The sequence below is a fragment of the Xylocopa sonorina genome, chromosome 5 (genome assembly GCF_050948175.1).
Source record: "Xylocopa sonorina isolate GNS202 chromosome 5, iyXylSono1_principal, whole genome shotgun sequence".
In the NCBI taxonomy this organism is placed as follows: Eukaryota; Metazoa; Arthropoda; class Insecta; order Hymenoptera; family Apidae; genus Xylocopa; species Xylocopa sonorina.
In genome coordinates this window covers 5201519-5216018 of record NC_135197.1, presented here as the reverse complement: position 1 = coordinate 5216018, position 14500 = coordinate 5201519, and the positions used below count along the sequence as shown (strand labels likewise).

Sequence of the window (14500 nt, the reverse complement as noted above, 5' to 3'; positions counted from 1 at the left end):
TACGCCCGCACAGCGCTCGCCTTCCGGCTTGTTTCATTTATTTTTTTTTTTTTGTTCTTATTATTTTCTGTTTGTTTTATAATAATAAGCAAGCGCGTGTATACTTAATCGTTACACGCGCTTCCAATCCCTCACTTTCTATTTGTCTTTCTCTCTCTCTTCTCTCGTTCACTCCTTCCTACATGCGTTCGTTCCCCTTTACCTTTTCTTCTGCTTCTATTCTTCTCCCCACATTTCCTCGTTCTCATTTCTTTTAATTATTATTATCATCATTTTACTACAATCAGCGATCGCGTCGTAGTCGTGCTTTTTTTTATAGTAAACGCTATGTAGTCTTTATTACTCAAGCTTATGCCCAAAAATCTACCAGAGGCACTTTGGGTTTATTTAGTACCATTTGAAGTCGGCGTGCGCGGGGGAGGGCGTTGCGAGTCCTTTGTCTTTTTTTTTGTTATTTTTATTTATTTATTTATTTATTTATTTTATGTCTTTTGCAAGTGATACAGCGACTGAACGACGTGAGGCTTCTCTCTCGCTTTCTTCGTGTTTGTCTCGACTCGGTGCGGAGTACCCTGTCTGTGATCCATTTCATTTTTCTTCCTCTTCTCCTGCTTCTGCTTCTCCTTCTTCTTTTTCTTCTTCTTCTTCCACTTCCTCTTCTTCGCGTTTCACGTACGTCCACCGTCCTGATCCACATCAGCCATCCGGTTCCCCCTCCCCCGTTCTTTTCCCGTAGCCTACCAACTCCGCATCTTTCCCTACTGCCTTACCTTTCCACACACACGGTCTTCCGATGTTTTTTGAGCAATAAATACTTTCTCCACTGACAACTGCACATTGAATTGACGCACGGGACACACGCACACGCACGCAGGTACACACACGCGTACACGGACAACGCTCATTCGCTGCCAGCCGCTCGCGTCGACAGGCCACTCTACCGAAGGTTGTTCCGGTTTCGAACACCTCCGGACGATATGAATTCCTCCTCACGACACTCTCGCGAGTATTTGATCGTTTGAACTAGCCTACGCGGATTCGAAAAGCCTTATCACGCGATGAAACACCCGCCGGGTTTCGATGTGCGCTTGTAAAAGTGGCATCATTAATCACGTACGATCGGCCTGGAAGAAACGATAGCGATTTAGAAATATTCCCAACGAAGGATGTTCGAAAGCGACGATGCCACTTTTGATCCCTCTCTCTCTTTCCCCCCTCCCTCTCTTTTATCCTCTCTTTCTCTAGCTATGTATATGTATATATGTATAGGAGATTAAAACGAACACGCGACTCGACTCGTCCCAAACTGGCGCGCAGGTAAAACGTTTCTAGGACAAAAGGATTAGTTTTTTTTGTTTTGTTTTATTTTCGAGTGCTGTCTGTCGCGAACGGCCCCTCGATCACTCTCACTCGCATCAATCGTTTTAAATCTGCCCACTCATACCAATATGGCTATACATCCACAGAGTTTAATGTTACGCTTTTTAATTAATGATTATCGATTCATATCAATTCAATATCAATGTATTACAATCAGACAATACTCAACAGTGATCGTTATTCATTATATATTACAATTAAGAGTGACAACAACATGACGACGGAGGCGTTGAAGCATTACAAGGGGAGAAGAGAGAGTGGCACAATGTGTGGTTCCCTTTAGGAATGACAAGGAAACGGTAGAAGAGGCGCCGATAGTGGATACTTTTTTTTTTATACTACATGTAATATAAAGAGAGGTAATGATGACACGACAGGGCAAGGGTTTTAGGGGTACGGGACAGGAGAAACGGGAAGGGGGGGTATCTTTTTTGTCGTTTTTTTTTTGCTCCTTCGAATGAGTATGAATTAGCGCAACAATGAATAAAGTGAAACAGCGGGGTGATGGATGCGCACGACGATGAGAACGAACGATTAATGATAAAATGGAACAATGAGCTGGAGACCAAGGAGAGGAAGCACGCACACTCAACACAACCGTCACATCGAGCTGGCCTCGCGCGCGGCCATAGTCCATTGATTAATACCTATCAACTAAAATACACAGTCTGTCTCCGATTTCGCGGACGACTCCTCTCATCCCTCCGTTTTTTTTTTTCTTTCCTCCTCTCGTTCTGAATGCATGTAAGTATAAATAATACGCGTGATGCACGGCGTACGTACAGTACGGCGATCCCAGGCCTCGATCGACGACCGATCGGTGGAAAAACCGGCGTTTGCGTACTCGGACGAGAATCGCTGACGCGACGGTGCGCTTGTACGGCGTCCGTCCGGCAACGATGATCTAGCGCGAGCGAAATACCTCGGCGTCCGACGCCGATACTGTACGCACGCTTCATTCCTCGGATACTGCATATACATACACACATACATTTGCGCCGGTATAAAGTGTATATATGTACACATATACATACGACATACCATTCATATATATATCTATATATATAATATATTCATATTGTTTAATTAATCATCGTTAATCGTTTAATTATCGTATTTATTAAAATTCGTCAGTTCGTAATTGAAAAAAATTTTCAGCTAGCACGTGGAGGGAAATGTTTCTTCGTTAAAAATCGCCGATCCCCGATAGACGGCGGACAAATATCGGCCGTGCATTTTTTTTCCTTCTTTCATTTAAACACGATAAATTTACAGATTATCGGATCGATCGGCTGATTCGTTCACTCACTTATAACACTAATCTGCTATTTACTGTTTTTTGTTTTTTTTATTTCCGTTCGTTTTAAAACCCTATCCGCCGGATCGCGATGTACGGATCGTCCCTAAAACGAAGATTTTATAAACGCGCGAAATCATTCTTCATTTTACGTGTCTGTTTCTCTGTGTGTGAGTGTGTTCTCTTGTGTTTGTGTACGACTGTAATTGTCGGCGGTGTGATGGCGCACAACGATAATTCTATTACAATTAACCGCGATTTTGGTATCATATATACAAATACGCGTGGCAAACACGCTGTGCTATTTATCGCCACACACCCGCTCAGCCAGCGACCAAAATTCCGAAGACTTTGTCACAAACACTCGTCTAGTCCCTCGCGGATGAGATATTTGGAAACTTCCCTTCGTTCGAACATTGTTCAACGGTCCGTTGTGCAATTTATTTTCCTCCTGTGTAAATTGTATATTCGCGTACTAAGCTGAGATAACTGGCTTTTGCACGGAAACCTGAGACGATCGATTACGAAGATAGGCCAGTCCTCTCGGTGGTTCCTTGAAGAATACCTAACTGCGATCGAGTATTCAGCAGGGTAACTCTTGGCGGGCGGTCATATGCTTCATAGAGTTCATGGTACATCAGGGGTTGTCCGCCGCCATTATATTGTGCACCTGCTCGAGTTTGTATGCCAGTCTCTGTTTCTGCGAGAACTCGTCCTCGTCCAGAGTGACTGTTAGCTGTTCGTTGTATTTAGCCGCGTACGTGTACAATTCGTACAGGGCACAATTCATGTTGAACTCCGCCACGTGCAACTGTAAGCAGAAATAAAGAGGAGGATGTTGAGATGTTCTTCGCGGATACGTGACGCGAACACGTAATCCATTGAAAGGAAAATGCGTACCCTAGACTCTTCGGCAAGCATGGCGTTCATGTCTTGATCGGATATGGCTGGCATCACTTTGATATCTGCGTAATAACGTTCTACCCACTCTTTGTACACTGGAATGTCCTTTGCGTAAAGTAGCTTGGAACTCGGCGAGTCCTTACCTACAGTAGAAAAAACGGAGAAAATAGCCTCGTTAACGACACGAAATACTCTCAACTATTGGTGGTAAACGATTAGGAAGAAAAGTGAACACGCACCTAATCTATGATCCGAAGTGGAACAACTGTCCATGAATGTTTGCGCGACGACGGACAGACACGAGTCGACGATATTCGACTTGTGTATGTCGAAGATGAAGTTCGGGTTCTTGATGAGATTCACCCAAAACCTGAGCGGGAGCGAGTTGCTCTTCCATGTGTGGACCACTTCTGGGTCAGATATGCCGTGTTGCAGTGCTTGGTCGTCCATGAAGTCGAACATGTACTTGATCGCGAGAGGAAGCGCCGATCCTCGATGGGCAGTGCTGAAGATTGTTTCGAACAAATCGTCGACGAATTTCTGGAGCGTACCCTTGGTGGCCAGTAACCTCGTCAGGTAGATCTCCGAGACCATCTTGTTGCCACGGTCGCCTTCCTTCCGCGCGTCAGAGTCGTGGTGCTTGACGAGGTGCCAGCACTTCAACCCGCCGTCGTGGTTCTGATTCAACGGCGACGTGGCGCGGGAAAGGGGCGGGCTGGCCGAGCTGAATTTACTCAGGTTCAGCGTCTCGTATTTGTGCGATTTGTCCGTTTTCTCGGAGAGGATCGACAAATTATAAATAGATGATTGCTTCGAAACTAAGTTGAGCGAGGCTGCGTCCGGTACCCTATAATGGTTCAGCGTGTTCCGTTTCTTCCATTCGCCTTCCGTTTTCGTCGTCGAGTCTTCGTCGTAGAGGATTAACCTACCGGATGCTCCAGTTCGCCATTCTGTCGCAGTAGAAATAGTATTCGTTCGGTTCGACGTACACAATACGCCTGCTAATATCGCACGGGTGCGAATTATAGAATTTTTCACGCGGACGAAAGCTTACCAAGATCGAGATCGTCTTTCCTAGGTCTTTGGCTGTAAGGCGTGGCCCTGTAGATCGTGTCCAGTGCCTTCTCTTTCACTTGAGATACGGTATCGCAGTCGAGAACCTTGACTGGAACGTTCTCTGTGTTCGGGTCTATACCACCGACGAAGGCCGCCTGTTGCGATATTGATACGTAGACCGTCTGAAAGAAGAAAATTTCGAACAATCGTAGCGAAAATAGAAACGAATAAACGAGGAAAAGGAAATTTAGCCGTGTCGGCAGGGTGGATCTTCCTACCATTGGTTTGAAGTCAATGGACTGTCTGATCAGTTTCTCTTCCGACAAAGAGTATCGGGCTTCAGACGTAATGGCATCGACGGGACCTTTATCGACCTGTTGTTTCACGGCACGGAACAGCACGTACAACGGTTCTCCGGCGCATTCTCGCATAAACTTGTACAGGAGGAAAGTGAACCAAGCTGACAACATCTTTTCAGCGACGCTTTCCGTTCTGAAACGCGAACGAGGCAATTACTGGCGAACGTCGAGCAACCAAGCATACACGAGTATGAAAACATCCCCCTAAAAGGAGAACGAAACTTACCGTCGAAGGAACAACTTTGGATGGCTCTTTCCCTCCGTACATTTCTCTATCAGTTCCGCCAGGAGGGTCTTCAGAATGTCCGTGCAGTACTCCATCTTACTTTGAAGCGTGACCATGATAAGGCTGGCCACGTTCACTCTGTCCCTCATCGAGAAGTATCGATTGCTCTCGAGGGTCCTCACGAACAACAGTAAGAACGTCTTGTTCAATATCAGTTGGCCAAACAGACGTAAACCTTTGTCCTTGCGCACTAATTCCGGCCGGTCCCACTGCAGTACCGGGCTGTTGTCGTCGCTCGGGAACAATATCATCATGGCATAGGTGCGATAATCCAAGAAAGGTATGCCACCGCTGGTCAAGTCCCCGGTAAGGTCCGTCATCTCTGTCTGCAGTTCAGCGAACGCCTCTTTGCATTCCGCGGCGACGCGAAGCTCGAGGATGTCCATCTGCTCTTGCATATTCTTCAGCACGCGGTTGCTCTCCGTGGATTTCCGTCGGTACGCGATCAAAAAGGCGATAAATATGAACACGAGGATCACTATGGCGGCAATCACGCCAATCAGAGCCGGTTTCGACAGCGGCCCGTTAAGCCCAGCTGGCAGCGCGTAGCTCAGTTTCCCGATATTGTATCGTAGCGTGCCGCCAACGATCACGATCACCTCGGGTAGCTCTTGTTTGTTCGAGAGACCGTCCGGATCGATGGCTGGCGGTTGGGTCAGCGGCGGCCTGCACGTGAGCTGCTGCCTGGAGAGCGATGTGACATTGCAGAACGCGTTCCCTATCTGCACAGTCACGTCCGATTCTTGGCAGGCACGGTCGAGATGCTGTCCGTTGATGGTCAAGTAGTCGCTCTTGTAATACTTGATCTCCTCGTCGAACACCTCGTAGATGGGATTCGGGTAGAGAAGAAATTTCGGGAAACCGTGTCGCGACAAATTCTGCACGCTGGTCACGTTGTCCATGCGGAAGCCGTACTCGAGCGACACCGGATTCTCCGCGTCCAGCTCCTCGTGTTCCAACACCTCGATGGTCGGCGACCTACAGATCATGGTCTCCTGGCTGTGCACCTCGCACTGGGACACGAACATCTTCTCGTCCTTGTAGACGTACATCTGGGGGCTCTGGATGTAGCCGAGGTTCTTGCCCGTCACTGAAATCCTTATACCGCCCGCTGGGATGCCTTTCGGCACTTTCAATTGACTGGCGACGCCGCTCTCCACGCTGATTATCGTCGGGTCGTCCGCGTACTCGAAGTACCCGTTGTAAACGCGGGGCGCGCCGTCGAACGTCATCTTGAGGGTGCCGTTCCTCTTGTGGCTGCTGGCGCTGGTCATGCACAGTGCCTCGTTCATCTCCGCGCTGATTATCGAGCAGGGCAGTTTGTCGATGTACGCCTTGATGTTGCTGCCGGCGTTCATGTACTTGCCAGTGATCCTGACCGTAGTGCCGCCGCTCATGGGCCCGTATTTCGGTGATATGTTGAGAATCCGAGGATCGACGAACTCGAAGTTGTACTGGGATTGGCCCCTGAAGTCTTCGATCTTCACGATCACTGGTCCGCTTTTGCCTTCCGACGAGCCTGGGCCGTCCACCTTACACACTATTTGCTTCGTGCGCATATAGAGCTCCTCATATGGCTGGCAGGTCAATCCACCGACCATCACGCTGTTGTAGATGTCCTGAAATATAAATAATTATTTTTTCTCGCGAGTGAAAACAGAAAGGGTGGACGGGTCGAGATAAATGTCCTCTGCTTACCCTGAACGACTGGCCCAGATTGATGCCGCGTATAGTCACGTTCGTGTTGCCCTCCCAAGGTCCCATTACAGGCTCGAACGAGTGGATCTCGGGGTTTGGGCAGGTCTGAGTAGTGTTCAGCCACATACCGCTGTCGCTTTGCTCGCAGTTGTCCTTCACCTCGCACTTCTCCTTGCTCTGGCACCATCCGCAGTCGTACTTGGGCGCAAGGGTCAGACACATGCCGCAGTTGTCGGCCATGTCCCGGCAACGGTATATCACCAGATGGATGTTATGCGGATTGTCGAGCGGCTTCGAGCCGCCCCAGATCACCGCGAACGGCACGGTGATGTTGGGCGCGCGGGACGTATACGAAAACTCGGTCTCGTCGCAGTAAATCGTGTCCGCCAACAGCCGAGCGTTCATGACCGTCACACGGCCCTCTATGTTGAACTGGCAGACGAACCGTGTCTGCACGATGAATTGCTGGAAAAGACGTTTCGCGTAGGTTAGCGCGCGTCAATCATCCTCGACAGGGGAGGAAGAGTTCTCTCCGCGCGTGGCTGTCGCGATGGGACCGCTAACGACACGTGAAAAACGCGCGGTGAATTAATGCGACGGCATTAGACGGGCTATTCTGCAGAGGAGGAAGACGGACGCGGACGTTCACTTACCCCAATGATGTGCACTTTAACTCGTATCACCTTCTTCACGCCGGAAGAGACGAGGATCTCCTGAGAATCGGTCGCGTTCAGCGTGGGACAGAATCCGGGACCGCTCCTGTAGCTTGGGCCCGTTCTCTGTTAAAGCAGACGATAAATAAATTTCGATTCTACACCGAGGTAAACGTATATTCACGCCTAGACGGTCGTCAAAGCAACGGATCCGCGAGATCAAATTTTGTATCGCGGTGCCAGTGACTTAAGCGGACGGGACGAGAAAATCTCGTCGCCAAAGTTCCGCCATCGATCCGCCTGGCAAAGTTATCGAATCCCAAACGAGCCGTGTCCATTAATCAACCGTTAAACAGAGGCAGTCACTTACGCTAACTCCCGTGACCAATATATCGTTCCGACAGTTCTCAGCCGTGTCGTGGGTGCACCTGTGTCCGTCGACGCACCAGTCGCAAGGGAAGCTCGAGGAGACGCACTTGGTGCACGAGCTGTACGTGCTGCAGTCGAAGAAGGTAAAATTCGTGTCGACGAGATCGGGTCCGTTTGTCATTCTAACCGATAATTTAGCTGTGAAATGATGCTGTCCAGGTGGTATAGGTGGTAACAAATCCGTCCTTGGGGTAGTACAGTTAACGCCAAACGATTTCCTCGAGGCGTTCGTGATCAGGGTCTTGTCGAGAGTTGAGAACGCGCAGAGAAACTGGCCGGAGAGGGTCGGCAGGTTCTCGATGACCAACTCGAGGGTTCTGGCCGTGGTACGTTGCAATTGATCCGGCGTTACGTTCGTGATCGTGGTGCATCTGCCGCTCTTGTACGAGATCCAATAGAGCGGGTCTTTCGCGGCGTCCGGGCAGTCGCTGCGCAGGTTGCACTTGTTCTCCAGGGAGCACCAGCCGCAATAGGGGTCCTTCGCCCCGAGACAGTCCAGACAGGTCTTGTACACCGAGCATTCTTGTACCTTGACCTTGGACACCGTTTTGTTCGTCATTACGTAGAGGTGCATCAGCTGCGAGTCGAACAGCATGTCCGGGTTCACCGGGCAGTCTGGATCGATCAGCAGGTCGCCGTACTCCAGTGCCAGGGTCGAGCTCTCCACCACCACCTGTAAAAGAGAAACGCGTTTACGCGGCCGTGATTAATCGTACCCTCGATATTGCGTAACAGACGCGCCTTCGGATCGACCTGACCCCTAAAAAAACGTGCTCTTTCCACGGAACGCCGAGCAGGGACGATTTTTCGCCCCGGCTCTTTCGTAACTGCGATTCGGTGTAGTTTATTCATTCGAAGCACCGCGATACAGCCGACGATGCGAATTAAACATTTACAAGTGTTTCATAAAACCCAGCGCGCATCTCGTTTCCGGGTTATTTAAATATTCACCCTCCCGTTCTTCCCGTCTGTCGCCCCATTTTTATGGCACCGTTCTCGCCTCGTCATTCGAAACGAACGATCAATTCGAGCGCGCGCGGGGCGCTCGTTTGAATCTCGCTGAATTTACGCTTCATCAAACCGTGCGGTCGTTTCCGGCCGCGAGGAAGCGAACTCGCGAGTCGCAGCGGCGTGGCTGGTTCACGGTCGCGGTTAAGGGGTCGCAAATTAAATCCGGAGGCACCAGCGTCAGCTTTCGCTCGGCTGCGGAGAGGCGATCGCGACGATGACGGAACGTCTCTCTCGGCTAGAATTACGACCGCTTGTCTAATAAAAAGGCCAGACTGTGTACGCGTACGGAACGGCGAATAACAGTAATCGTCTGCTCTGACGACGACGACGGCTACGACGAACTGGCTGCATTCTAAACGGTTTCTAAACTCGAAACCTTCCGTTGCACACGTTGCGGTCTGTTACGTAAAGCCCTCCTCGGGGAAACCTAGGGAAACATGGAACACTATTCTCAACGAAATTGATTTAGAAACATTTGATTTTAGAACATTTGTAAAATTGACGAAATGGTCTTCGATTCGTTGCGTGCTCGAATTTTTCATTTCTTGAATTCCAGTGCCTCCGTGTGATAATTTCTGTTAATTACGTTAACGAAAAATACAATGTAATCCTGAAAGTATGTTCTTCTACGTTTAATTATTAGGAGATTACTAATTACAATTAGGCTCCAGTCTATTGTGTCTCACAGAATTATTTCAAATTAATCAGCGACGGGTTTTACGGGCTTTTTCGTTTGTATCGAAACCGAAAGAAACTCTCTCACGGTCGGCGGTTTTTTAAAGCGCAGAAAATGGCCGTCCTTCCGTGGCGGTCCCACGGCTCTTTCTCTTCCAGGGTGACGCTTGAAACACGTCACATCTCTTACTCGTTACGAGTTTACGCGCTTTGAACGCTTTCTCCCTCGAGTGTGCTCTCCAGCTCGATTTTCTATACGCTCGCTTTCTTCCTCCCTCTTGTTAGCGCGCTTCGCTCTGTTTTAAACACATCCTGGCTAATACCGCTCGAGAACGATGGCTCAGCGAAATCGTGTCCGCGAGACGCCTGATCGAAGCGGATAAACTAGCATGCCGCGTGCTCGTTACCTCCGTTTGATAAGCGATATTTTTATTTGCTCGAATATTTTTCTAGCACACCGGTTCGATTAAATTTGAATTCACTGCGCATTGATCGCGATTCATGATTTTATTCTACATATTAACAAAAATTTAACTCATTAACTTGGCCCATTAGAAATAAGAACTTCAAATCCTGCTACTCTCGACTGAAATAAATGAAACGAAACGGTATACAAAATATATACTCTCACGCGTCTCTCTGACTATAAACGTCCAACCGTTCTTCCAGGCCCCGGGAAGGTTACAGATTTCCAGAGTCCACCCAACGGGACGATCGTTGAACGCTGAACCGCTCGACCCAACGTGTGCATCGCCACATATCGTATCCTTCAATCATCGTCGAGGTACGTCTCTTCCCACCCACGAATAGGCCGAGGCGCGGCCGGTTATCGCCGCGAGCATGGAAGCCTAACGGGCAGCCTCGACCCTTTATTTTCCAACCGTTTAATTGCACGATACACATGCATCGGCCCGCGCGATGAACCGCGCGATAGCGAGGAGACAAAGTTCAAGACCGCGGGCAAACAGCTAGTAAGAGGCGAGGCGGAAGGCGACGCGGAGCGAAAGCCGGTTAGAGAGGCGAACGATCGGCTGAAGGAAGTCCTCCCGTCCACGGGGAACGGCCACCGCGTCACCTCTGACCCGAATAAACGAATCGACCCCGGCCCCGGACGGGTCGCCGCCTGCCGCGGCCACGCCACGATCCTCTTAGCCTCCTCCCACGCCGCGACGTGTACAAATAATAACGATAATTACCGAGCTACCGCCTCGAGATAATTGGTCGGTTGATCGTCGATAAAAACGCGAGCCGCGCGATTTTTTAACCGCGATCGCTGACCGGACGCGAGCGTTCTCCAACAACCGATTCAGTGGTGGACGGATGCGAGCTGTTTCTTACATTAGAGCAGGGATACCGAAGAGAGACTCTCGAGGGACAGAGTTGAGGACAGCTTTGGTAACGAGGGTGGAATTGTCACTCGATTTTGATGTATCAGTGAAATTTTAGGGGTAAACTCTGAATTTTTCGTGTGTATTCTGGTAAACGTGCAGCGAAGAGAAGCCTCGATGGTCCTGAATTTTCAGGTACTTTGGTGTTCGCGTATAAAAATTGGAAAATTGCGCGGGGATTGGACCGAGTCGGGATCGATGGAAGAATTTAGAACGCGTTCCGTATGCGCAGCGATCTTCGCGAGGCAAGTCAGTGATCGCGATGCAGGTCGCCGCGTCGTCGCGTTCACGGGAAATGTGTACCCGGCCTCGATTACTTCGAGGGAAATTGGTTAACTTTGAAATTTGCTTGAAATCTGTTCGGCCGTGACGAGGGATCGATATTTCCGCGGGAACTCGTGGGAGCCAAGGATTGATGAAAGGTTCTCCGGTGGCGAGCGCGGGAGTTTCACCCTCCACAATGGGAATACCAGTTTCGGATGAGAATGTACGACAGTTGGAGGAACTTCTTCCACCTCCTCTTCCTCCTCCTTTACATTTTTATTTCACCGTTGCCCGTAATTCTATCATTTTACGGTATTATTATAAATTTCCATCCAGCGCCCGTTTCCGCGTTACCTGCCCGAGAATTCTACCTTCGAAACAACTCACCCCCCACCCGCCCTACATAAACTCCCTTGAACAAAGTTCAAACGCACGGGCGTCCTTTGAATTCCTTCCGTTCCTCTGGCTTATTGTTCGCCATAATTGCTCATCAAGCCAAGCCACTCGGAGGTTACGCTCGAAAGGTGGAAGCGTACACTTCGCGAAGGCGGGCAACAACTCCTGCGAGGGACGGCAGAAGTCGGCGCGGGTTAAGCCGCGTCGAATCGCGTAAGGTCGGACGCGCTTAAGGGAGAGGGACGTAAGAATATAATCAACGTGGAAGGCGTCTTCGATGTTCGCGGCTGTTCGAGACTGTTGATCGATTTCCTCGTTTGCTGCGCGGAAAAATCGTTCTAATTACCGATGCCACCGAGAGAACAACCGGACGTTTTAATTAAACCCGGTCGTCGCCCCTGTGCGCTACTATTACGCTCCTCTTTTCGTTTCATCGATCGAGGACGATGATCCGAGATACGACTGCAACAAAGATGCAAGTGGAGCGTCGGGAAATCGTCGGTACCCCACTTTCCCATGGTTACCCCGATCGCGCTGGCTCCATGGGAGATTAATCGGACCGGTTGTTAAATACAATAATTATAATTATCAACCAGCCGTGGACCGGTAGCTCTCAATTACACGCGTATCTTCCATCGTGCGCGAATGGTAACGAAATAAGAAGCCACGCGAGCTTTCTGTGCCGATTCGCCGCCGCGATTAACGCGAACAACTGCGCCTGCTAACTCTCCTCTGTCTTCTCTGATGGCCGATTAACGCGCTCGCCGATTTCTTTCTCTTTTTTCCCGCCGCGGTGGAAACTCGTTTTTCTGCCCGCCTCGTTATTAATTAAAACGCGATCTGGTTCGCGATCGTGGATATTACCGGTGGCCAACCTCGTACCGATACCAGCGCTCTTATCGTATCATCTGTGCCGTTAAAGCCACGCGCACAGGTGGTATTCGAAATTGTTTAGGGAAATTTGGCGAGCTGCGAATCGCTGCGCGGATCAATCGATACGTGGATAAAGGAAAGATAAACGCTCTGGGTTAACTCGATTGCGAGACGAAGCTGTGACTCTAACGTGATTTCGCTCTCCCTCTGGTTCGTTCTTAAAACGAAATATTGATCGCGGCTGGCCATAATCGAAAACCATCGTGCAGCATGATTGCGCTTGCCCGCAGAGGAGGCAAAGGGTGGCGTGAATGAGAAAACCGGCGATCTCGGTCTATCGCGAAGCAACGATTGGATCGGAATCAATCGCAGCCAAGACAAACAGAGAAGAGAACCGACGGTGGACGGGAACAAAGGGCCCGGATCCCGGTTAAGGGTTAAGGGTTATTGCAAATTTATCAATCCATCCGGGTGGCTGGTACACCGCAGCCTCTCCTTCCGCTTTCGAGACGACCAATCGGTACCTCCCCCGTCTTTTTTCCTCGAGCTCGAACGTCGCAGCGATTAAACAGCGCGCAATTTCCCGTCGACCGTGCAAAAACCGTGCAAAACGTAACTCAACTTGATAATCGCGCGACCGCAAAGAACACACCGGAGGAATCGATAAAAGGGTCCGCGATGCGGGGCGCAAGAAGAGAGAAGCGAAGGGAAAAAAATAAAGAATCGAACGAAGGAACGAGAGAGAGAAAGGAGAGAGGTACCATCCATTTTTTTTATTCTCGCGAGGTGTACCGCCCTACGACGATCGCCAGACACAAAGAAACTAATAACGTGCTCGATACAAAGCTACCAAGAACTTGGTGGACGTCTTAATTACTCGCCTCCATCGTTCGCCCTCCCTTTTTCGTTTTCCCTCATCTCCAGCGTTCGAAACCTGGCCGCTTCACCCACCCTCGGCCCTGTTCTCGCCTCCCTTTGTCCCGGCAGCATTTTCTGACGTGTAGCGTGCGCGCGAAAGCGTGGGCAACGCGGCGATATCGGCGTTCGACAGCCACGGAAGAACGAATCGAGCCTTCGACGGTTCTTGAATCGATCCACGGCTCGAAACGTGTTCCTGCGTCCCACGTAAGCCCGTGTTTCCATTGAATCCTGTCCAACGGTTTATCGGATGAGATATTGGACGCGATTCCGCGGTAGTTATGATACTTTGCTCGACTGTTACAAGGGGACGAAGAAAGAGAGCTGGAATTTGTAGCGGACGTGTGCATTCTTCGAGGACACTACACATTTCTATAGAAGTTTATGGAGTTAGATTGTTTTTAATATTTATTGAAAGTATGGACTTTGTGTTTAGATTATTTCGATTCGTTGGTTCTGTCTCAACCAAGTCGAGTTCGTTCGCTTGGTTCCGGTGGAAACACACCTTAACTCGCCGGCACGTACAGCCGCATTAATGGCCGCTCGAAATCCGGCTTAGGCGAGCTGTACGCCCCGATGTTCCGGCAATTAGTTTACCTTTGCTTCGCGGCGAGCAGGATCGAAGTACCGACGTGCGAGAAACTTCGACGATCGAGCAGCTTATTTTCCAAACTTCCGTCAACGCGTTACAGTTCCTGTCCATCGAGGAAATTATATTCGAGCGAAGGAACGAAGTTCACGTTGGTGGATCGAGTAAAGAGATCGTGAAAAAAGTTCACTGGCGATCTCCTTCTGCGTAAGCTGGTAGAGAATCTGGTATCGCAAAAATGAACGCGATTTCGCGATTCAGTTCGAGTCATTCGCCTTTGCACGTGAATCAGGTGTTTAACGATTTTCAGAGCGAGCACCGCGGA

General features: G+C 49.7%; 1 protein-coding gene across 1 annotated transcript in view; it reads right to left on the bottom strand.

Annotated features, from left to right (window-relative positions):
• Positions 1-307: 307 nt before the first annotated feature.
• Positions 308-14500, bottom strand: part of Plexa (plexin A) — a 216072-nt gene continuing 201879 nt past the window's right edge. The window contains exons 4-12 of the mRNA XM_076894946.1: positions 8003-8734; positions 7633-7758; positions 6980-7444; positions 5222-6900; positions 4915-5128; positions 4635-4818; positions 3820-4530; positions 3578-3723; positions 308-3488 (exon numbers count right to left, since the gene is read on the bottom strand). Of these exons, the coding sequence (XP_076751061.1) occupies positions 3315-3488; positions 3578-3723; positions 3820-4530; positions 4635-4818; positions 4915-5128; positions 5222-6900; positions 6980-7444; positions 7633-7758; positions 8003-8734 (4431 nt within the window). The 3' untranslated portion in view covers positions 308-3314. The remainder of the gene's footprint in view (positions 3489-3577; positions 3724-3819; positions 4531-4634; positions 4819-4914; positions 5129-5221; positions 6901-6979; positions 7445-7632; positions 7759-8002; positions 8735-14500) is intronic.